The 25,124-nt window shown below is 44.9% G+C and overlaps 1 protein-coding gene and 1 non-coding gene across 3 annotated transcripts in view; both read right to left on the bottom strand.

Moving 5' to 3' along the window:
• Positions 1-25,124, bottom strand: part of BBS7 (Bardet-Biedl syndrome 7) — a 45,347-nt gene that overhangs the window by 6,585 nt on the left and 13,638 nt on the right. Inside the window, exons 6-15 of one of the 2 annotated variants that reach the window (XM_036314998.1) lie at positions 22,995-23,067; positions 22,469-22,585; positions 20,871-21,001; positions 13,375-13,459; positions 12,172-12,274; positions 10,109-10,301; positions 7,728-7,802; positions 4,976-5,041; positions 2,927-3,066; positions 974-1,138 (exon numbers count right to left, since the gene is read on the bottom strand). In XM_036314998.1, coding sequence (XP_036170891.1) covers positions 974-1,138; positions 2,927-3,066; positions 4,976-5,041; positions 7,728-7,802; positions 10,109-10,301; positions 12,172-12,274; positions 13,375-13,459; positions 20,871-21,001; positions 22,469-22,585; positions 22,995-23,067 — 1,148 coding nt within the window. The remainder of the gene's footprint in view (positions 1-973; positions 1,139-2,926; positions 3,067-4,975; positions 5,042-7,727; positions 7,803-10,108; positions 10,302-12,171; positions 12,275-13,374; positions 13,460-20,870; positions 21,002-22,468; positions 22,586-22,994; positions 23,068-25,124) is intronic. The other variant, XM_036314999.1, reaches the window with a different exon arrangement.
• On the bottom strand, positions 15,570-15,673 carry LOC118659394. Its single transcript, XR_004968528.1, has one exon. It is a non-coding gene; the product is annotated as a U6 spliceosomal RNA (small nuclear RNA).

The following is a 25,124-nucleotide window of genomic DNA, read 5'->3' as shown; positions in this document are numbered from 1 at the left end:
GCTGCCAAGTTCTGAGCCATTTCCTCTCTTTGCATACATTTGGGAAGGACTGTCACACTTGCAGTGTCTTCCTATTGAGGACTGTGCAATATATTAATTACCCCATTGAATCTCAAGTCTTTTATGTCAATAACATTTCAAAGTTTCATCAAGTAACTTCTGCATATTTCTTTTTTTAAAAATATTTTTTATTGATTTTTTACAGAGAGGAAGGGAGAGGGCAAGAGAGTTAGACACATGCATCGGCTGCCTCCTGCACACTCCCCACTGGGGATGTGCCTGCAACCAAGGTACATGCCCTTGACCAGAATCGAACCTGGGACCCTTCAGTCCGCAGCCGACACTCTATCCACTGAGCAAAACCAGCTAGGGCTATTCCTTTTTTTTTAATTTAATTAATTTATTTATTCATTTCAAAGAGAGAGGAAGGGAGTGAGAAAGAGAAATATTGATTTGTTGTTCCACTCGTTTCTGCATTCATTGGTTGACTCTTGCATGTGCCCTGACCAGGGATCAAACTCGCAACGTTGGAGCGACAGGGCAACCCTCTAACCAACTGAGCTGCTGGTCCAGGGCCATGGGAATCTTTATTCAATCATTTTTAAAAATTCATTAATTCTGCTTGTTTTTCAATAAATTCTCTTGAATAGTATAGGTTTCAAATCTATTATTTACAAATTGTTCCTGCTTTAAAACGAAGAAAATGTAGAAGCTCATTTATAGCAAAACGCTTGTGGCCTGGCTGGCTTAGCTCAGTGCTGAGTGTGGATCCACGCACCAAGAGGCCAGGGCACAGGCCCAGGTTTCCGGCTTGATCCCCAGTAGGGGGCGTGCAGGAGGCAGCCGATCGGTGATTCTTTCTCATCATTGATGTTTCTCTCTCTCCCTCTCCCTTCCTCTCTCTCTAAAAATCAATTAAAAAACATACTTAAAACTCCCCACACACTTGTGAACCAGTAACAAGCTGCATTACCTGTAGGTGCTTTCCAGCTGTGTGTCCAGAAAGGTGTTCTGGAAGTAGAATGTCACGCATTCTCCGGCCGGAGGTTTCTCGGGAACCTCAGGAAGGCAAAACACCACCCAGGAGTGAACTTCCGCAAAACTGAACTGGCCCGTTAAAGTCAGTGTGTTCACGGGCCTGTAATTCACAGCAGAGGACACATCTGCGTGCGGAAGTGTATCTGATGTACACAACACATTAACAAACAGAATTCTGCAATAACAGCTAATCAAATATAAACTTCTTTACATTTGTTTAATTTTTCTCAGATTAATCTTACCTATCCGATGAATGAACATTCCGATTTCATGAAAGAAAGAGTATCTACACCTCTGCTTTTACCAGCCAGCGGACAAATAGCTTGTTTTTATTATAACATCTTTACAAATAAAATCCAGTTTATTCAGGCATATTTCATTTTTTAAAAGTTCACCTAATACCCCTACTGTACAAACTATCAAAATATACAAGAATCTCCTTAGAGAAATAATGAGGTCATGTGACAGCACAGGACTGGGCTTCTGAGTAAGATGGACAAGGGCTTGAAACCCACTCCACGGCTTACCAGCTGCAGGCCACGGGGCCAGGGAGGGGTAGTACCTCTATCTTGCAGGGATGTGGAATGATTTGTTCTATCTTGTGAAATCGCACACACATACAAGGGAGTGAAATAGATTTTAAATAAATCAAGTGGATAATTATAAAGATTTTAAAAATGTAAATTTGTGGAATTAAAGGCTCTGAGGAATTCTGAGAAGACACAGAAATAAGGAACCTAAAACTAGAAGAGATTTTGAGGTCATCCAGGCCACCGTCTCATTTGCAGATAAGAAAACCAAAGCCCAGAGAGATTATGTTATGTCCCCCACAGTCACACAGGAACAGAGGCAAGATTCCGAGCCGGCCGCTCGCTCCCCTGTGCTGCTCTCGCCGCACGCCATGCCACACCATCCGCAACTTCGGCTGCGGAGCAGGAAGACACACCCAAAGAACCTACCCTCTTGAATGCTTTAGAGGACCCCTTAGGGACACGTCTCCTCGCATCTTGTTTAAATCACCGCCTTTACCGTTACAGGCTGCGCGGGAAAACGGGCTGTGGGCTCACATTACAGCCGTTTCTTATGTCAGCCAGTGGCCTCTCCCAGGCTTCCCGGCCTCATTGGTACAATGGAGACACGGCCACCTGACTTGCTGTACGGCCTGAACGATACCTACGCCCCTGCACAATGCAAGGCACAGGGAAGTACTCAGTGCCCCATGTCTTCCCCTTCTCCGTTTCAGCATGCCTCTCCCCTTCAGGAAGTGAAAAGCTACCCGCGGGAGGATGCTTACGCTATAGGGGAAGTGGGAAACAGCCGATTAGCGCTGTCAATGGCTCGAGGATTTCCTGAGGTGGAACAGAGAGGAAATAGGATGTTTGAGGCCAACGCACCAAAGGCCCGTTCACAGGAAGCGCAAAAGCGAAACGGTGACTGCTGATCGCGGGACGGGTCCAAGCGAAAGAGAAGTGCCGCTCCAGGCAGCCTCCGGCAGCAGACACAGGCCTAGCATCAGCAGGAATGCCACTCCACAGCCTTTCAATGAAATGGACACACCTCTACCAGAATTTACACCGCGACAATGAAAGGCAAGCTGCCCTGGCCGGTGTGGCTCAGTTGGTTGAGCGCCGTCCCAGGCACAGATAGGTCACCGGTCCGATTCCCAGTTCAGGGCACACACCCAGGTTGCACGTTCAATCCCTGGTGGGGCGCGTGCGGGAGGTAAAAGACGGATGCTGCTCTCTCACACTGATCTCTCTCCTTCCTTCCGTCTCTCTCTCCCTTCCTTTCTCTCCAAAACATCAATAAAAACACATTTTAAAAATATAGGCAAGTGTCTCTGCATCATGTAATGCCCTAAACGTAAATGCTCCTGCCTTGGTCCTACCTGTCGCGATCGATACTGTGGCTTCTCTGATGGAGTGAAAGGGGTTTGATAAGGTACTGGCGGACCTGGCAGGTTTTGGGTTGGATTCTTGGAGTCACGTATGCTTGGAGCGTGCCGTACTGGCCTTCAATGGAGCGGATCTGATTCAACACAGAGAGGAAAGAGAATGAGACTGACCCAGCGATGTCAGCATTGTCTCTAGAACGGTCAACACAAGCACTCAAGCACGGAGGCCTTCGTCTCTTCTGTAATATGTTGAAGAAAATAATGACATTCTGTTAAACAGCTACTTTTTATCACTAGAGTAAAGGAAGGTTTTGGTAGGGGAAAGCAAAATTAACCCACACGTCTTCAGGCCATCTGTCTACCATTCCAAAAAACACGCATTGCCACGTACTACCCGAGCCCATTTAGAAACACTGTGCTCTAGCCCTGGTCGGTTTGGCTCCGGGGATAGAGCATCAGCCTGTGCTAAAATCAATATTTAATTATAGAAGTAATTATGTTGCTAAAATACTTTAAAAGATTTTCTCTAGAATAAATAGTAACAAATGATATCACCGGAATGGAACCAGAAAAATCCAGGTAGTAGGAAAATACAGATACTTCAAAAACCAAACGACCTGACCTGGCCAGTTTGGCTCAGTGGTAGAGCGTCAGCCTGTGGACTGAGGGGCCGTGGTTTCGATTCTGGTCGAGGGCATGGAACTCGGTCGCAGGCTCGGTCCTCGGCCCTGGTCGGGGCACATGTGGGAGGTAACCACTGATCTCTCTCACATCAGTGTTTCTCTCTCTGTCTCTCCCCCTCCCTTCCATTCTCTCTAAAAAAATCAATGAAAAAAATCCTTGGGAACAAAAATCATCCCGGCTGGGTGGCTCAGCTGGTTGCACCGTCCTGTGCACCGAAAGATCTGCAGTTGGATTCCCGGTTAGGGCACATACCTAGGCTGCCAGTTCCAGCACCAGCCAGGGCTCATACGGGAGGCAACAGACTGATGTTTCTCTCTCTCCCTTCCTCTCTCTAAAACCTATAAAACACAGCCTCCAGTGAGGATTAAGAAGAAGTTAGTGAAATTTTTCACTAACATAACGTAATTTTTCTTACGTTATGTTTTCTCGTGGTTATATGTGTTTTTTTTGTTTTTTTTAAAAAATATATTTTATTGATTTTTTTTTACAGAGAAGAAGGGAGAGGGATAGAGAGTTAGAGACATCGATGAGAGAGATCGATCAGCTGCCTCCTGCACGCCCCCTACTGGGGATGTGCCCGCAACCAAGGTACATGCCTTTGACCGGAATCGAACCCGGGACCCCTCAGTCCGCAGGCCGACGCTCTATCCACTGAGCCAAACCGGTTCGGCGGTTATATGTTTTTTTAAAAAATATATTTTAATTTATTTCAGAGAGGAAGAGAGGAGAGACAGAAACATCAATGATGAGAGAATCATTGATCAGCTGCCTCCTGCCTGCCCCCCACTGGGGATCACACCCACAACTCGGACATGTGCCCTTGACCGGAATTGAACATGGGACCTTCAGTCCGCAGGCTGATGCTCTATCCACTGAGCCAAACCGGCTAGGGCTTGTGGTTATGTTTTTAAAATAAGCGTTATCTTTTAAACATATGCACCAAAATATGTATTTACAAGTGAAATGATAAAATAGCCTTCAAAATATTTGCTTCAAAATGCTTTGCAATGGAGAGTGAGAGTGAGAGGATAAACAGGCTGCTGCGAGGGGGACACCGGGGGGCTGGGGTCCCCACGTTTACATGTTTGAAACTTTCCGTAAGAGAAAATTAGAAGACAAATGCCCAGCGGGAGGAAATGAAGGGCTGGGAATTTCAGCGACGCTGCTTGGTTAAGTGACACCAGCAGACAGAGTGGTCTGGGCTGAATTAAAGCCTAAGAGAGTATTCAAAAGTTACTCAAAAATGACTCATTTCAGGGAGAAATTTAATGCAAAGAAATTATATCTTATGTTGTAAAATATACCGATACAAAAAAACAAAGTTCAGACTTTCCAGTAAAGGTAACTTCGAACATTTACCTTGAGCTCCAGCCTCGTGGTGTTTGCCTGGCACCGGTAAGTGGCGAGAAGGAAGTTGTCACCGGACTGGGGAGAATTCAAAGTGAAGGAAAAGGGTGAATCCTCGTTTTTAACAGGACAAACAGCATCAATAACGGTCACCGTCTGCCAAGCACTCACTCTCCTGTGGGTGGCGCTGTGCTAAAGGCTTCTGGCTTATTCCTACGCCGTCCGTTTTACAGATGAAGAGACGGAGGCATGCGGGGCTGGGTTATCCCCCAAAGCCAGTCGGTAATAAAACTGGAATTCAAATTCAGTTTTGAAGACTCTAAAGCTCCTGCTCTTTCCATCTTGAATATCTACAATAACATTTTAAAATATTGTTTTCTAAAAATGTAATGGATAGTAAAAACTCCTAATGTTTATGTTATAAACACAAAGACATCAATGTTTGATATAGGATGTCTTTGATTTTCACAAACACAGAGGACTGAGAAATAACTCATCTCTGTATTTCCACCAATGGCTTACTGCAGGAATTCAATGTTTGCTGAATTAAGTTGCTCAGATAACTTCAAGTATTATAACTTCTTGAAATTAAATATTAAATGACTAAAATAGCACAAAATAAGACTGGCCATATGTTGAAGTCGGTGATGAGTATATGAAGATAATGCTACTATTCTTCCACTGCTGTATGTACTTGAAATCCCCACAGTAAGGTTTTTATAAAGCTATCGTGCCAGAAAGCAGGTTTTAAATTAGTATAAAATACTCATTCCCAAGAATCCAGCAGTGATGTAAATAAGGTTACTCTTTCACAGTAATTTACAAATGAAAGATCTTATGTTTATATTGATTTTTAAAATGATGATAAAAATGTAGACCCTAATGTTTTATGTTGTAATTTGCAACCAGGGATGACAAACCGTATATAACACAATACAACTGTTACAAAATTTCTTATCAAGAAAAAAAGCTTTACTATGAAACTATGTTATGTTGAAAATTATCCCCTAATATAGCCATCAACTTTGTTCTTTATCTGTTCTTCTTACTCCTCCCTTTTGTCTGTGTAGAACCACATGCCCGCTGCGGCCCCGTCTGCTGCTCGGCTGCTGGGCACACAGCCATGGCAGCCCTTGCTTCCCCCCCTCCTCCTCAGGAGCCCGCCCGCTCAGGCCGCTCCCCAGGGGTACAGTACGTCCAGAAGCTCCAACACAATCTCATCCTTGGTACTTTGCACACAGTAAGTGCTCAATAAATGTCTGCTGAATGAACAATAAGCAAGATTCAACAAGCCCAGAGAGAGCGAGGAAGGGCTGGCAGGGAACTAGGAACGTGTAAGACTACATCGCAGTTTCAAGAAATGTGGAGCACTTCAGCGAGGCAGGAATAATGGGCAGGAGGAAGGTCGAGCTGTGAGACAGTGGGAGCTGGAAGCTGGGTGAATCCTGGAGGAATCTAGCTCACACGCCACAGGACACAAGGCGGCTCTGACAGGTTTAGGAGGACATGGTGATGTCTGCGTTTTAGGGAGAGCTGTGAGGACAGTGGGAGCTGGAAGCTGGGTGAATCCTGGAGGAGTCTAGCTCACACGCCACAGGACACAAGGCGGCTCTGACAGGTTTAGGAGGACATGGTGTTGTCTGCGTTTTAGGGAGAGCTGTGAGACAGTGGGAGCTGGAAGCTGGGTGAATCCTGGAGGAGTCTAGCTCACACGCCACAGGACACAAGGCGGCTCTGACAGGTTTAGGAGGACATGGTGATGTCTGCGTTTTAGGGAGAGCTGTGAGACAGTGGGAGCTGGAAGCTGGGTGAATCCTGGAGGAATCTAGCTCACACGCCACAGGACACAAGGCGGCTCTGACAGGTTTAGGAGGACATGGTGATGTCTGCGTTTTAGGGAGAGCTGTGAGACAGTGGGAGCTGGAAGCTGGGTGAATCCTGGAGGAGTCTAGCTCACACGCCACAGGACACAAGGCGGCTCAGACAGGTTTAGGAGGACATGGTGATGTCTGCGTTTTAGGGAGAGCTGTGAGACAGTGGGAGCTGGAAGCTGGGTGAATCCTGGAGGAATCTAGCTCACACGCCACAGGACACAAGGCGGCTCTGACAGGTTTAGGAGGACATGGTGATGTCTGCGTTTTAGGGAGAGCTGTGAGACAGTGGGAGCTGGAAGCTGGGTGAATCCTGGAGGAGTCTAGCTCACACGCCACAGGACACAAGGCGGCTCTGACAGGTTTAGGAGGACATGGTGATGTCTGCGTTTTAGGGAGAGCTGTGAGACAGTGGGAGCTGGAAGCTGGGTGAATCCTGGAGGAGTCTAGCTCACACGCCACAGGACACAAGGCGGCTCTGACAGGTTTAGAAGGACTTGGTGTTGTCTGCGTTTTAGGGAGAGCTGTCACCACAGTGCACAGCACAGCTGGGAGCGGGGCATCCTGGCGACAGAGAAAGGGGATGAGGGAGTGGTTCAGGCAAGCAGGGGGCGGGCTGGACGGCTGAGAGCAGTGGAGGGAAGCAGAGGGGGCAGGACAGCGGGAGGACTGGCAGGAACTAATCGGATTTCAGGGTCAGAGAAGGGAAGGATCTAGGACAGCTGGTTTCTGGATTACCTGGGGATGAAGAAAGGGCAGAAGCAGGTTTTGAGGGGAAGGTTATGAAATGAGAAACTGATGAAGAAATGTAGGACCTAGTGGTGTTTGTAGACTTTATTCAAAATAGCAAAATAGGAATGAAGCCGCCGGAGGAATTCCTTATCCTCACTCACCTCAGCGTCACAGCTGCTGAAGCTGACAACAGCGGAATTCTTGTCCACATCAAGTAGGTCTATGGGGACATCACTCTGCAGCCAACATTAAAAAAGGTTCAGGTGGGAAATTAAAACTTTTCTCAAAGCCTATTTTCTTTAAGGGTTTTTCTTACGTTCATCTTCAAAGTTGAGAGTATAAATTCTCTTATATCTGATAATACGTACTTCTAGAAAATAAGTAGAGAATAATAATAAAGAATAAGTGTTATAATGACCTATTGTTTTCTAATTTGGAAGATCAGAAGTCATGGAATATCATCTCACTCTCCCCTTAAAAGTATAATCTTCGCCCTAGCCGGTTTGGCTCAGCGGATAGAGCGTCGGCCTGCGGACTCAAGGGTCCCAGGTTCGATTCTGGTCAAGGGCATGTACCTTGGTTGCGGGCATATCCCCAGTAGGGAGTGTGCAGGAGGCAGCTGATCGATGTTTCTCTCTCATCGATGTTTCTAACTCTCTATACCTCTCCCTTCCTCTCTGTAAAAAAATCAATAAAAATATATTTTAAAAAAAGTATAATCTTCCTGTCTATTTCTGTCAGTGCTAAAATGTTACCAGAGGCTGCAAATACTCACATGGGCTTCTGACTATATGAGTTCATTTTTATTGATTTTAACCTCAGCTATAACACAGACAGGAGAGAATTTTTGGTGGTCTCTCAAGAGGTAGTTTCTTTTTTTAACTTTATTTTTCAATTACAGTTTACATTCCAAATTATTTAGTACTAGAGGCCTGACGCACAAAATCTGTGCATGGGTACGGTCCCTAGCCCTGGCCTGCAATGAGGGCCATCTTCCCCGGCTGCCTGCAGCCGGCCCCGCCCCCCGCTGCCACTGACCCCTGGTCCCCTGTTCACAATTGGGCAATCGGAACCTGCTGGCTTGGGGTCGGCATTTGCCCCTGCTCGCCGTCCCTGCCCCCATCGTGGGTCACCCTCTGTGTGTGGGGCGACTTGTCAGGCGGGGGCCTTGACCTGGCGCCACCGGCATCCCCCACTACCCACCCCCAGTTCCCCGTTCGCCATCAGGCATTGGAGCCTGCTGGCTGGGGAAAGGGACCTAGAGGTGGTCAGTGCACCTCATAGTGACTGACTGAGTGGTCATTCTGCCATTAGGGTCAATTTGCATATTACCCTTTTGTTATATAGGATTATATAGGATAGAAGCCCAGTGCACGGGTGGGGGCCAACTGGCCTGCCCTGATGGGGGCCCTGGATCGGGGTGGGGGTCTTCGCTGGGTGGCGGTGCTGGCCGGGGTGAGGGGCCAAGGGTGATTTGCAGGCTGGCCACGCCCCCAGTAAGGGTGAGGGGGGGTCCCTGCCAAGGGGCGGGGCTGCGGGCGGATTGCAGGCCAGCCATGCCCCTGATCAGGGTAGGGGTCCCTGCTGGGGTTTGGGGCTGGCCGGGCCATGGTTGTTCCATTTTGGTCACTGGGCTTTTATTATATAGGATGAGCTTCAGGTGTACAGCACAGTGGTTAGACAATCATATACAATACATACTGTTCCCCCCAACATTCCCAGTACCCACCGGGCATGCCACATACTTAGAACATTATTGGCTATATTCCCTACACTGTGCTTTACATCCTGTGACTGTTTTGCGACTACCAGTCTGTACTTCTCATCCCCCTTCCCCATCCAGCCCCCGCAGGCAGTCTCAAGGCCGATGCCTGCACTGTGCTCTGTGTATGTGGTTCCGAGGTGTTCCAGGCGGCAGTCCTGAGCTAGAGTTAGGAGAGATTTCTGTCTTTACGTTTTGATGGATAATCTGACCTCTCATCCACGTCTTTTAAAGCTTATCTTCCTCCCCTTAGTCTTTTCTCATTTTCTGATGGGTTTTCTAACATTTCCTTGTTTTCCATTCTTTGTACTATCATCCTTGTCACTCCAACTAAAGAATTCATTAAATATATTGAAGCATGAAGTTGTACGTTATTATCCCTACATTTCACCTTCAGGATTATGTTCTTTGCCTACTGACCTCCCTAAGAACTGGTAATGCAAGCTGTACTGCGGGCTATTTATTTCAGTATTTGAAGCTTACAGGTTCTAATAAGGGCATTAAACGCTGCAGTTTTCTAAGTTGCATCTCTGTTACGATTCTCTTAAAGGTTAGCCAAAGTACAAAATCCTTAGTGTGCTTTCTGACTCATCCTCAAACTTAAGTGCCTCAGCCTTTTGTTAAATATGCACAGGATAAAGTAAAGCTATAATTTTGGTAATTTATGAGCAAACTGATAATCTAATGGGAGACTAAAATAAGCCTTTAAAAGTACTATCTAAACTAAATATAACATTTAAAAGACCAACATTCACATTACAGGTTTGACATTTTGCTTACCTGCACTAAGACATTGTCTATCGCGGTCTGCACTTCCAAGATAAGGCTGTAGCTGGCATCGTCTTTATTTAATGTAAACTTGTCATTTATGCTAAAGGAAGGGACCGCTGATTTTGCTTGGCTTGACTGCGAAGACTGTTGATACCTCTCTCTTTCCTGTGCTACCTTAAGTTGCAGCTGCTCCAACTCACTCCTGGAGGAAAACAGATACAACTCTGTCACCTGTAAGTATAAACATCTGAGGTCCTTAAAATGTTTATAAAAATTTGAGACATTTACTTCTGCAAAATGGATTCTTTTAACCCTCACCTGAGGACCTATTTAGAGAGAGGAAGGGAGAGAGGAAGGGTGAGAGAGAGGGGGGAAGAATGAGAGAGAAAAATCGATGCACCCTGACCAGGGATAGAAACTGCAACCTTTTTGCTGTGCGGGACGACACTCCAAGCACCTGGGCCACCCAGCCGGGGCAGCGAATGGATTTTTTGGGTTGAGCTAGACTGTAACACTAATAGGAACAGAATTTTTGCTTAGAGGACTCACTTAACGGTTCCATATTATTTATCTCTAATCTAAAAATCAAAACATCTACTCAGTCCCACACGAGCCGGATTAATACAAAGCTGTCAGTGTCGAGGCAGCCGCAGACGCCCACGCTCACACGCCGACCTGGTCACGGTACCTACGCACCGCGCGGAGGAGAGCCTGCCTGTCCGGGCGCAGGAACACCTCAGCCCTGAGCAGAAGAAACCAGTGAACACGCACCTTTCGGTAAGACGTGAGGGAGACAGACACAGAGGAGGAGGCTGCAGAGCTCTCACACCTGGGCCCACGGGGTGACCGTGAGGCGTGGAGCAGCAGACACCAGGCCCGGTGCTGGGGAGGGTGCGGGGACTGAGCTGCACGGGCAGGGCAGGCAGAGGCTCCCGTTACCGGGAAAGGCCATACGCAAATAGAGCACAGTCACGGGGGGCTGAACACGGGCTTAGCCACCCAGCTCCGGCGGAAATCTGGGGGGAGCAGGAGGGCACCTGCGCAGTGAGCCAAGGGAAAGGCGGCTGCTGAGTGTGCCGCGCGCACCCACGTCCCAGGTGCTGAGTGAGCGGAGCGGGCAGGGCGCCCCGTGCTGTCAGGAGGGGCAGCCTGGCTGTAAACATACGGCACGGGGAGCGCGGGAGCTGGTCATGAGCTCTGCTTGCTCGCCCGCTGCCCGCACAGCACAGCTGCTGTCCTGGCGGCTTTGGTGCACGGGCGTGAGAACTGTGGTGTGGCCTTAGGGGACCAGACACTTCTGAACTCTCAACTGCCAGCCAACAAATACTGGCCCTCACTCCCCCCAAGATGGCAAGGGTGGGAGCAGGAAGAGCAGTCACTAAGTTTCAGCCCCTCCCGCCTCTTCAAAGGAACTGGTTACAAAGCAGCCCCTGGGTCTAAGGAAGTCAACATTATTCATTTCCACTAAGAAAATGCATAAGCCAGCCCTGACCGGTTTGGCTCAGTGGACAGAGCGTCGGCCTGCGGACTGAAGGGTCCCGGGTTCGATTCCGGTCAAGGGCATGTACCTTGGTTGCGGGCACATCCCCAGTAGGAGGTGTGCAGGAGGCGGCTGATCGATGTTTCTCTCTCATCAATGTTTCTAACTCTCTATCCCTCTCCCTTCCTCTCTGTAAAAAATCAATAAAATATTTTTAAAAAAAGAAAACGTATAAGCCAGAGTCAGAGTTTCAGAGAGGCCCGCAGGAGCAGTGAGCATTAGAATGAGTGAGAGCAGAGCCATGGGTGAGAGCTGCTTTCATGCCCGTAAGAAGCAAAACATAAAAACGATATTCTTCTCCGTCTAAGAAGCAGCCAATACACAGTACAGCACACTCCAAATATTTCTCACTCCAAAATATTCATCAGCATTTACCGCTGATTTTCTCAAACTGATAAGCTTTCATTTAAAAAGTGATAAATGACTGTGTAATGCCTTCCAATATAATACACTGCATCTATCAGTAACCAAAACAGCAACCACTGCGCACGTCATGAGATGAAGACTGACAGGCAAACGAATGCAACGTTACCGCAGGCAGGCGAGTTTGTGCTGCGTCTCCTGGTTGAGCCGGAGCTCCTCGCCGGGCCCGCCCTCCTTGTGCACTGGCTCCGTGGTCAGCCCGGTCACCCAGCCTGCGGGAGGGATGCAACCCGCACCGTGAGCGCTGACGGCTACGGAAACCCAGCCCACTGCCCCTCCACCAGCATCAGCCTCACTCCAGCACACACTCCCCTCCAAACCCCAAACAGAACAAGAACTAAAAGGAATGAAGCTGGAAAATATTCAAACCACAAGGAAATTACATAAGCATTTTGTGATACCATTTTTGCTTTGCCTGAAATACTATCAAACTATGATTAAGGAGATCTTTCATTTAATTTACAGTTTTAGGTTCGAGTATGAAATAAGTCAACACATTCTAACAAATGCAAAAATAGAATCGTTTTTAAAAAATTATTTTCATGTTGTTAAACTCTTGTATAACATTGTGAGAATGTAAAAATGATCTAGTTAAAAGCAAGCAAGATTTTATAACAAATGTGTATCTTATATTAATGTATATTAAATAATAAAACATACACTAAATTTCTTTTTAAACCAAAGAATATTATTTAACTTTCAAAGATACTAGTGATAGACCAAACATTTTTAAAAATATTTTTATTGATTTTAGAGAGTATGGGAGATGGGGAGAGAGACAGAAATATCAATGATGAGAATCGCTGATTGGCTGCCTCCTGCACGCCCCACGCTGGAGATCAAGCCCACAACCCAGGCATGTGCCTTGACTGGGAATCAAACAGTGATCTCCTGATTCATAGCTCAATACTCAGACACTGAGCCACACTGGCCAGGCTTAAAAAGTATTATTTAAATATTAACTGTTTTATAAATCAATATACCCTTATTTTTTAACCAATAATTTTTTTAAATCTATAAATAAGAGTGACTTACTATTTGGGATAAAGAACACACAGTACAATGCACAGATGATATACTAATATTATAGAATTGTACACCCAAAACCTATATAATCTTATTAACCAATGTCACCTCAATAAATTCAATAAAAAAACGTAAAAAATAACTAAATGAAAATGAAAAATTTTAAAAATGTTAAAAAGAGGGACTTACTAATAACACATTAAAAAACAGGTGTCAAAAGCAATTTATTAAATTTATATTTTTATTGTCCATTCTTCCTTCAACTGCCTACTACCCTTCACCTTACCTGAATATGTGGATACTACGATTTCGTCATAGCCATCTTTCCCCACACAACCTCCCTGGATAGATGTGACGCTTTCAGACAGCGCCTAGAAGAAATTTAAGATCAAGCACGTCCTTAGTAACGAAACATTTCACAGATATGTTACAGTATGCCCCAAAACTTACTTCCTGTCTCCAGACATTCCACATGTTTATTGAACACTTGGTACATGTAGACACTGAGACTGGAAAGGCAAAAACCTTGCACTAATGTCAGAAAATTCCAGTGTGTTTTTTTTTTGTTGTTGTTGTTATTGTTAATCCTCACCCAAAGATATTCTCTCTATTGATTTATTTTTTCTTTTTAGAGAATGGGCGGGGGTGAGGGGGGCAGAGAGAGAGAGAGAGAGAGAGACATCGCTTGGTTGCCTTCTGAACACACCCAACCAGGAGGCCAGGAACCTGGGCAGGGAATGAACCTGCAACCCAGGCACACACCCATGACGGGAAATTGAGCCCAAGCCCTTTGGTGCCTGGGCCAAGCACTGATCCACACGGGCCAGGGCAAATTCCAGTGTTTTTAAATTTGAGGAAAGATTGAAATGACTCACATATTTGCATGTACCACTCAACTACAATAGTCATCTAATGAGCAAATATCATTTATTAACATAAAAAGTTTTAAAAATTGTATAAGCAAAACTCTCAAAACATGTTTAGTCTATTATCTGAATTCCATAGATCACGTCTTATGTGTTTTCTCCAAATAGCTTTTTAGATGAATAAAAAAGATGATGGAATCGATGAAACCTTTGGGGAATTTGCTACTATGGCGAGAAAGCAAGCTTTTCCGAAAGTTCAGGGTTTACATCTTTTTAAAGCAATACTTCCCCAAACTTTCTGATAATAATCACTTGGGTGAGTCAACTAGCAATCTGTATTTTCAACCAGCACTCTAGGTCAGTAGCCTTTTAAAAAGAAACTTTTTACTTATTGATTAATTTTAGAAAAGGAGGAAGGGGGAGACAGAGAGAGATTTGTTGTTCCACTTATTTATGCATTCATTGGCTGATTCTTGTTTGTGCCCTGACCAGGAATCGAACCCGCAACCTTGGTGTATCGGGGCGATGTTCTAACCAGCTGAACTACCCAGCCAGGGCTAAGTGAATAGCTTTTGAGCTATTTGAAAGCAAGCAATGTATTTTATATTGCAATCTAGTATACATTCACACATGAAAATATACAACAGATACAACTTAAAAGGTTTGTGTTTCACTCTGACATAGTCTAGTCTATTCTAATTAATTTAAAAAATGTGTTAGCACCCCTGCTGGCGTGGCTCAGTCGTTGAGCTTTGACCTCTGAACCAGGAGATCATGGTTCGATTCCCGGTCAGAGCACATGCCTGGGATGTGTGCATGATCCTCAGTGGGGGGCGTACAGGAGGCAGCTGATCAGTGATTCTCTCATTGATGTTTCTCTCTCTCCCTCTTCCTTCCTCTCTGAAATCAATAAAAAATTATTTTAAAAAAATGTGTTGGCAACCCACTAATGGGTTTTGACCGGTAGTTTGAAAAACCCTGCTAGGGCCTGGTTGGTGTGGTTTAGTGGTTCAGTATTGACCCATGAACCAGGAGGTCGTGGTTCAATTCCTGGTCAAAGCAAATGCCAGGGTTTTAGGCTTCATTCCGCCACCCCACCATCCCTCTGCCCCGGGGCACGCGAGAGGCAGCCAATCGGTGATTCTCTCTCATCATTGATGTTTCTATCTCTCCCTCTCCCTTCCTCTCTGAAATCAATAGAAATATATATTAAATAAATAACAAATTTTTAAAAATGCTAGTGACTGCAGGGAGAAAGGGTTTAGGTGGGATAAATGGTGGGAGGTGGAGGGTCTAGGTGGGATAAATGGTGATGGCTGGAGACTTGACCTGGGGTTGTGAAATTTAACCAGTGTCACCCCAATAAATTCAATATAAAAAGAAAAAAATAAAATCCAAAAATAAATAAATATACCCACTTTTTAATTTTTTCTTAAAGTTAGTTTTTTTCACCCTCCCTATCAGAGCTACCCTTCAAATCAGGCGCTTCTTAGCCTTTCCTGAGACCTGAGACCTGAGGAAGTCAGGTTACAAAGGTTTGATTACAAGTTTGCATAAAGTTAGGTCCACAGGTGCATTTTATTTATTTATTTATTATTTTAAAATACTTTAAAAAAAAAATATGGAACACTTCAGGAATTTTCATGTCATCCTTGCGCAGGGGCCACGCTAATCTCTGTATCGTTCCAATTTTAGTCTATGTGCTGCCGAAGCGGGCACTAAAATACATTTTTATTGATTTCAGAGAGTAAGGGAGAGGCGAGAGGGAGAGAGACATCAATGATGAGAGAGTATCATTGATCAGCTGCCTCCTGCACACTCCCTATTGGGGAATGAGCCCACAACCCCGGGCATGTGCCCTTGACTGGAATCAAACCCAGGACCCTTCAGTCTGCAGGCCGATGCTCTATCCACTGAGCAAACCAGCTAGGGCCACAGGTGCATTTTAAACAAGCAGATCTCTCACACAATAGAAGTCTTCAAAACTTTTTGTTCATGTTCCCACTAAAGTAATTCTGAAAAAAACTATGCACCCCCACTTCCCATACATTTTTAAGTTGCCTTTTAGAGTTTTCATCACAACTTTAAATAGTTACAAAGAAAGTTGTTATTAGAAGTTTTAAAGATTATCATTTTAAAATAAAATTGTCACTCTTTAATTAAACCTAATAAATCTAAATACCAGAACTTCATATACACAATCATTGACTTAAAAAATGGAGAAATCAATCCTTCTTTAACAGTTGGAAATTTTGCATTATTCCTTTTTCTCCTTGAACTCTTATTTTCATTGCATTTCCATTATATATATTTATTTTTTGTTGTTGTTGTTGTTAATTAATCCTCACCCGAGGATATTTTTTCCACTGATTTTTAGAGAGAGTGGAAGGTAGGGAGGAAGGGGTGAGAGAGAGAGAGAGAGAGAGAGAGAGAGAGAGAAAGAGAGAAACAGATGTGAGAGAGATACATCAATTGGTTGCCTCCTGCCCTCACTCCCACAGGGCCAAAATCAAACCGGCAACCCAGGTATGTATGTGCTCTTGACCCAGAATCAAACCCGAGACCCTCAGTCCCTGGGCCAATGCTCTAAACATTGAGCAAACCGGCGAGGGCCACATATATTTATCTTAATGAAACATAGTCACATGCTTGAAATTCTTTTATACTTCTTGCAACCAAGAAAAATAAATGGAAATGTTTTATCTTCTGTGATCATAAAACTCTAAGCATTAGAAATTTCTATCATTTTAATTAGTATTACATAATTGATTGAAATGAATAGACAAGATTTAGTAAATAATGACTGATACAAAAGCAAACTTCTATAGGAACTGTATTTCATGAGATGAATAAAACATTATTTTCTTCCAAATTACTCATGTAGCACAATGAACATTATTTACATACTAGAGGCCTGTTGCACAAAGAGATTCGTGCAATAGCCCTTCCTTTCCCCGGCTACTGGCACCGGTTTTCCTCCGGCACCCGGCACCCAGGCCTTCGCTCTGGCCGGGCTCCAGCCGGAGCCGGCCCCGGGGCCAGCGGTGCAGCAAAGCCTCATGGCCCCAGGGCTGTCAGGCTTCGCTCCACTGCTTGGAGCCCACATATGCAAATTAACCACCATCGTTGTTAGGTTAATTTGCATACTCTCCTGATTGGCTGGTTAGCGTAGTGAAGGTCTGGTCAATTTACATGTTTGTCTATTATTAGGTAAGATTAGTGGCACAGTGTATGAATTTGTGCACAGGTGGGGTGTCCAGCTGAATCAGGGCTGGGCCAGCTGGGGGGAGGGGCTGAGGGCAATTGGCCAGCAGGTCCTGCCCCTGAATGGGGTGGGGGCCAATCAGGGGCCAGAGGCCTAGGGGAGGGGCCATGGGTGATTGGCCACTGGTCCTGCCCCTGATCAGAGTGGGGGGGTCAATTGGGGGTGGAGCTGACTAGGGGGAGGGGCCACAGGCTGATCAGGGTGGGGGGGGGGGCCCATCAGGAGTGGGGCTGGCCCAGGGGAGGAGCTGCAGGCGGCTGGCCAGTGGCCCTGCCCCTGATAGGGGTAGGGGGGTCAATCTGGGGTGGGGCTGGGCAGGAGGAGAGGCTGCAGGAGGTTAGCCATCCAGCTCCACCCCCTATTGGGGTGGTGGGGGCCCATCAGGGGCAGGGCTGGCCAGGGGAAGGGCCTGCAGGGGGTTGGCCAGCTGCCCTTCCCTCAATTGGGGTAGGAAAGGCTGATCAGGGGCAGGGATGGCCAGGGGAAGGGGCTGTGGGAGGTTGGCCGCCAGCCCCAACCCTGGATCGGGCTTATTTGCTGACAGTAGTGGGCGTCATAGTGACTGGTCGTTCTGGTCGTTATGGCATTCCGGTTGCTGGCTTTATGTGTGTGTGTGTGTGTGTGTGTGTGTGTGTGTGTGTGTGTGTGTGTCTCTGTGTGTGTGTGTGTGTATGGCTAGAATAAGACTGGATTCAATATCAGCTCTAGTCCTATTTTTCATTTTCATAGATATAAGCACTAATTAACCTTAGTCACATAAAGATGCTGATGAAAATAAAAGAAACTTTGTTATAGAAAGTTCATTTAATTATTTAAACATCTTCCAAGTTACATACCTAAAATCACCAGCTGATCTAGCACCAAAAATGTTTTTAATGACATAGCATCTGCAACTGTACCAGGTCCTCCTTCAATTTACTGAGAGCAAAACCTGGAAACCATCTGACCTACAGGAGATGTTTCACCAGTCAAAAGTCGCACTTTCTCACCTCCTCAGTGGTTTATCGGGGTGACTGTTAACTGTAACTTATTCTTTCATTCATTTAGAAGTACCTTAACTAACCCACTATACTAAAAAGTTACAAAAATAAAAGAAACTGTGAATTTCTATATATATTTTGCCAATACAGCATTTTTGAAATTCGCTTACCTTATGTACTTCAAGTACATTTTTTTATTTTTTAAATGCTTTTTTTGTTGTTTTTAAATCCTCACATTGATTTTTTATATAGAGAGAGACACTGATGTGAGAGACGTATTGACTGGTTGCCTCCTGCACCTGCCCTGCAACATGCCCTTGCCCGAATCGAACCTGAGATCCTGCAGTCTGCAGACCAGTGCTCTATCCATCGGGCCAAACCAGCTAGGGCTTCAAGTACATTTCTGTACAAGTCTTAAGAGTTGTAGATTTATCTGATTCAACTTATATTTAAAAAAACCAAACACAAATTAAGAGGCCCAGCCTGCATGGCTCAGTGGTTGAACGTTGACATGAAATCAATAAAATATATATATATAATTTTTTTAAAATATATTTTTATTGATTTTAGAGAGGGAGGGAGAGGGAGAGAGATAGAAACATCAATGATCAGAGAAAATCATTGATCAGCTGCCTCCTGCACACCCCCTACTGGGGATCAAGCCTGCAACCCAGGCATGTGCCCTTGACCGGAATTGAACCTGGGACTCTTCAGTCCACAGGCCAACTCTCTATCCACTGAGCCAAACCAACTAGGGCAGTGGTCGGCAAACTCATTAGTCAACAGAGCCAAATATCAACAGTACCATGATTGAAATTTCTTTTGAGAGCCAAATTTTTTAAACTTAAACTATATAGGTAGGTATATTGTTATTAACTTAATTAGGGTACTCCTAAGGCTTAGGAAGAGCCACACTCAAGGGGCCAAAGAGTCTCATGTGGCTCACGAGCCGCAGTTTGCCGACCACGGAACTAGGGCAATAACAAAATATTTTTTAAAAAATGTGTCAGGGCACATGCCCAGGTTGCGGGCTGGATCCCCAGTGTGGGGCGTGCAGCCGATCAATGAGTCTCTCATCACTGATGTTTCTATCTCTCTCTCCCTCTCCCTTGCTCTCTGAAATCAATAAAAATATATTAAAAAAATAAAAAAACCAAATAAGAGTAAAATCGGAGATGCTAGATAATACAGTATAGATACTGTGTGTGTAAATAACAACATGGAATGCCAGTCAGGGAAATAAACTCACAAAGACCTTGCTCATTCCTCAAAATACCAGCAAATGAACAGGTAAGTTAACTAAAAGTATCACACTGAAGGTGTATGTATGTATTCTTTCTCTGGTTGGCTCCTTAACCAGCGCAGGTAAGAGCCTCTCCCGACAGGAAAGCGATGAGGAGAGTGACGACACGGATGCAAGCGAGGCAGCTCATGTGCGGCCTCAGCGCGCCCCGAGAGCCGCGCCCGCCGCAGATGGACAGGAGGGAGTGGGAGGCAGGCCTCCCGGTGCCGGGCCCGCTGGAGGGAATCGCTGTCCGCACCGGGATTTGGGCAGAAGTCACAGGGAGACTCAGGCCCAAACGGGAAAGTTTCCGGGGGGTTGAGAAAAAAACAGGACGACAACAACAAAGAATTAGTATATATTTTTAAGCCTAAACTATTTTTTGCATCATTAGCAAGAGGAGTTTTTACACCAAAGATGAACAAATAGGAAATAAATCTAGAAACTCAGTTGTACAGTACTTCTATCTCTATTACCTCTACAATACACTTTATCTATACACCAAAACGTTTGTATTTGCTGATGGACTTGAAGCTGAGACCAGGAGGTACCACTGGGAGACACAGAAAAGCTGATGCTGAGCTGTGGCCGAGGCAGGAGGGAGGCCCCGGACGAGAGAAACCGCTTCATGAACACGAAAGAGGCGTTTATGCGAGAACGCTTCTCCTGCGCCTCTGTGCCCTGGGACGACAGGCTTGATGACGTGTGCAAGTTGTGAACTAAACGCTCTTACCTGGTCGTCCTTCTTCCCCAGCGGAGCCTCGGGGAGACCCCAGGGGAGGGGCTGCTCTTCCCTCTGCTTACATCGTCCTCACAACCCGAAGCTCCCCCTGCAGCCTCACTGCTTCCCGACAACAGCCTCATTTATGTTACCAAACACATTACTCCTTAACCTATTTTGCATTATAGAAACGAAGGCAACATATTTAATACTTAGATATGAAATATTTAGAAACCAAATGAAGAGTAATTTATTATTCAGCTGGAAGGCAACACAGGAGTAGCCTAGAGAAGAGTTTGTAGCATCTCAAAACAGCAATATTTTTATTTTTTTTAATATATTTTATTGGTTTTTTACAGAGAGGAAGAGAGAGGGATAGAGAGTTAGAAACATTGATCAGCTGCCTCCTGCACACCCCGCACCGGGGATGTGCCCGCAACCAAGGTACATGCCCTTGGCCAGAATCGAACCTGGGACCCTTCAGTCCGCAGGCCGACGCTCCATCCACTGAACCAAACCGGCCAGGGCAATATTTTTAAAGCAGCAATATTTCAAGTCAAACACAAGATTTTAATGTGTTTCATTTAAGAAAACCCAACCATCACCGTCATGTCTATAATTAGTGATTTGATTAGTAAGAAGCACATAGTCTTGAACAATGAACTTACTTGATCAAAGCGCAGAACAGGTTCACTTGCATTATTGAAACTGTACACTTCCACCATTCCGTCATCTCTCCCAACAAGTAAATCTTTAACTCCATCACCCATAATGTCAAAGCTGTCAACACACAAAATACCTTTAAAAATGAAAAGAGAAGTTATTAATAATACTATATTATAGTTAAGTTTATGCCAAGTAAGAATTAAAAATAGAATGGAGAAAAACACACTGAATCAGGTACCCATCCTTTTCATTTCTCCCCATTCGTCTATTTCTAAGGCTTTAAATATAGTCCACACGGCAATGGCGTCCCAATTTCCACCCCCAGCTCTGCCTCTCTCCAGACTTACATAGCAAAGTCCCTCCTCAGCCTCTTCTCTGAGACATCATTTGCACCTCAAACTTTCCAAGCCCCCGACAAAACTCTCCTGGCACCCCTTTGTCACACGCCAGTAATAATGCTCTTTCTCTAGCCTCTCCTCATCTCGGTCTGATACCACCTCGTTGCTCAGGCCAAAAATCTAGACTACATCTCTAACTCCTCTCTTTTTTCTCACTTCCACAACAAACACATTAGCAAATTCTATGACCTCTACCTACAACTTTCCATTTGCAACTACCATTAGCCTAGTCCAGGCTACTGTATCTCGAGCCTAGACCAGGAGAAATTATAACAGCAACAACAGTAATTTCCAAACTGACTTCCGTGCTTCCAATTTTCACCTGCTTCCTTCGAAATCCATTCTCCATGGAGCGTTTTTTTGTTTGACGTCCCACTGCACTTAGATTAAAATTCAAACCCTTTTCCAAGACTCACAAAGACCTACATGACTTGGCCCTTCCCTACCTCTCTGATTTCATCTAGGCCATGCTAAGGCGTGTGGTCACACTGGTCTTCCGAATGCTTTTCAAACGAACCATGTTGACCTCTGCCTCAAGTCTTCTGACCAACTCCTCCTCTTATCAATCAGATCTGAGCTCAAATTTCACCTCTTACAAGACACCTCCCGTGACCACCCACTCAGTCTAAAGGACGCCCTCCTCCTTCTACCCATCATCATTCTCTGTTACATTTTCTGCAGGGACTACTTGAAGCTATCTAATTTGTTTATCCTTTGTCTTCCCTAACAAGTGTTTGTTGAAGGAATAAATACATGAATGGACGTGCTGTCCTTATCAACAGCCATCCCACTACCTGTCAAGTCAGACACAAGTTACCCGTAGAATGTATAGATTCCTGAGAAAACAGGAATAGTTCCCTCATGCACTTCTTCCTTGCTTCAAACCAGTACTCCCAAATTCCAATTTATTCCCTACACCAAACAATGCTGAGCACAAAATGACGTTATCGATGGACACTAGCCCATAAGAGCCGGTCCATTCCAAATCACTATTAGCAAGACTTATTTTTAACAAATTATACCAAAAATATGATAGACCCGATAAATAAACAAACAGTAAATACAGCTGAGGTAGCTCTGTGAATTGCCAGGTCTTCTATATACATACTCTGCATGAATAAAAGAGAATGAATTATATAATCTAAGATACTTTATTCAATAATTACCAAAATTTCAGAATCTGAACAACATAAAAAACATACCTCCCCTCTTTTTCTCATTTTGGATTTCCCACTTGTGTGTTGGCGTGGGTGCAGTGATCTGAATGAGCCCAAGTTTTCCATCTGACGTTCCAAACAAAACGTCTTCTCCAGAGTCACCTAGTCACAGGTACAGCCAACATAAGCTTACCCACAACTCATCTCTTTAAAATTAAAATAGTTTCACATATATTGCCTTTCAGGTAAAAGTCTCATTTAAAAAATAATATACAGAGACAGAAAACTTAATTGGGGAGGATGGTTATATACTCATATCATTTTATAACCATTAGAGGTGAGACTCTTCCTTATCTAATTTTAAGATGTGAACACTCAAAATTCAGTGCAATAACTCATTACTGTTAGTGGCTGGCAAGTTGTCAGAAACCACCATCTCAGTTCCAGTTCATGTTCCTTCCACGAGCTCCCATTTTCACTTTATATATGGTTAAATGATTAATACCTCAAATGTCTTGACTTCACATAAGGCACTCCCTTATCTGACCGTGAAAAATGAAATGCTAATTACCGCCATTTCCATTGTGTAGAGCTAAGACAGTAGGTGGGCCAGAAACTTCAATTTCAAATACCACGTCTGATCCCTGGAGGAGAACAAGTATTTTAAAACAAACAGAATACAATTTTTAAAAAATTTTTTTTCTTTATTTTAAATCTTCATCTGAGGGTATGTTCTTTTTTTTTTTTTTTAATTGATTTTGAGAGAGAGGAAGGGAGAGAGAAAGAAACATCAACTAGCTCCCTCTCATACGCACCTGACCGGGGTCGAACCAGCAACCTTTGGTGTACGGGATGACACTAACCAACTAAGCCACCCGGCCAGGGCCAGAGCACAAATTTACAAGAGTACAGGCACTCAGAGACAACACCAATGCTCCTAGTGAGCTCTGGGATAAAACTGCAGAAAAAATTAGGCTGCGAATATTAACTTGCATGTTAGCAATTTGGCATGTGTTAATTTGTTTTATTTTATTTTTTAAGTATTTTCTTTATTGATTTCAGAGAGGAAGGGAGAGGGAGAGATAGAAACATCAATGATAAGAGATAATCACTGATTGGCTGCCTCCCCTCTTTTTCTCATTTTGGGGATTGAGCCAGCCACTTGGGCATGTGCCCTGACCAGGAATCAAACGGTGACCTCCTGGTTCATTTTAAAGTAAAATCTATATAAAGTGTAAAGTTCAAAAAGATAAATATTTAAAATATCCTCCACTTTCAATGCTTTTCATTTTAACTCCTCTGTTTGTCTGAAAGCCTGTCACTGGTCAGTTTCCTAACAAAACTACCAGGAACAGTTTGCTTCTCTCCTTTAACAAAGAGCACATTCGAACGTGCGGACAGGCCCGCAGTTACTTCCTAGGAAAAGTTCTGGCCTTGCCTTTGGGCATTTCCAAAACCCGTCCAGTGAGAGGCAGGAGGACCTGCTATTTAGACAAGGAAACAAGTTAGGTCCTTTGTCTCTTTTTCCATTTTTTCACTTGGAATGCTTTTATTAAGTGCATAGTATTTGTGAAACTATAAAGAATGAGGCAGAAGTACTCATACTCACATGGAAAGAACATCTACGATAAATCACTCAAGGACAAGAATTTGCAAAATTAGAGGAAAAAGTTTAACTACATTTAGAATATACAAGAGAGCCATATGCTTTAGCTTTTATTTAAAACTAGAGGCCTGGTGCACGAATTCGTGCATCAGTGGGGTCCCTCGGCCTGGCCTGTGGGATCGGGCCAAAACCAGCTCTCCGACATCCCCTGAGGGGCCCCGGATTGCGAGAGGGTGCAGGCCAGGCCAAGGGACCCCACCGGTGCATGATCAGGACTGGGGAGGGACACGGGAGGTTGACCAGCCAGGGAGGGGACCGCAGGAGAGCTCCAGGGCATGTCCGGCCCATCTTGCTCAGTCCCAATCGGCCAGACCCCAGCAGTAAGCTAACCTACCAGTCGGAGCATCTGCCCCCTGGTGGTCAGTGCACATCATAGCGAGTGGTTGAGTGGCCTTAGCATATCATTAGCATATTACGCTTTAATTGGTTGAACAGATGACTGGACAATTAGCATATTAGGCTTTCATTATATAGGATAACATTAAAAAATTTACAGACACCTACATCCTATATAATAAAAGGCTAATATGCAAATCACCCGAATGGCGGAATGACTGGTCGCTATGACGCGCACTGACCACCAGCAGAAGATGCTCAATGCAGGAGCTGTGCCCCAGTGGTCAGTGCGCTCCCACAAGGGAGCGCTGCTCAGCCAGAATTCGGACATCCCCCGAGGACTCTCAGACTGCGAGAGGGTGCAGGCCGGGCTGAGGGGCCCCCCTGCCCCCTCCGAGTGCACAAATTTTGTGCACTAGGCCTCTAGTAACTATATAAACACAAAAGGTACCTCTGGCGCAGCAGCCGCCTAGCAAGGCAGATGGGGATCAGGGAGAAATGTGCAGGGCAGAGGGAAGACTACAAATTTTTGCTTTCCATAAACCATTGGGGATTTTTTTCCCTCTCCAATAAGCATATGGAGCTCTTCTTGTAAACAGAGCAGAATCCTAGAATTCAGCCACATCGGTCTCTAATCGAGTGCCAGCCAGCTCCTAAAAAGCCTTATTCAAATGACTCCCATCTGGGAGCACAGGCGAG

This window comes from Myotis myotis, unplaced genomic scaffold (assembly GCF_014108235.1).
Source record: "Myotis myotis isolate mMyoMyo1 unplaced genomic scaffold, mMyoMyo1.p scaffold_m19_p_6, whole genome shotgun sequence".
Taxonomy (NCBI): Eukaryota; Metazoa; Chordata; class Mammalia; order Chiroptera; family Vespertilionidae; genus Myotis; species Myotis myotis.
The sequence above is the reverse complement of the archived record's forward strand: the minus strand, read 5'-3'. Positions and strand labels throughout refer to the sequence as shown.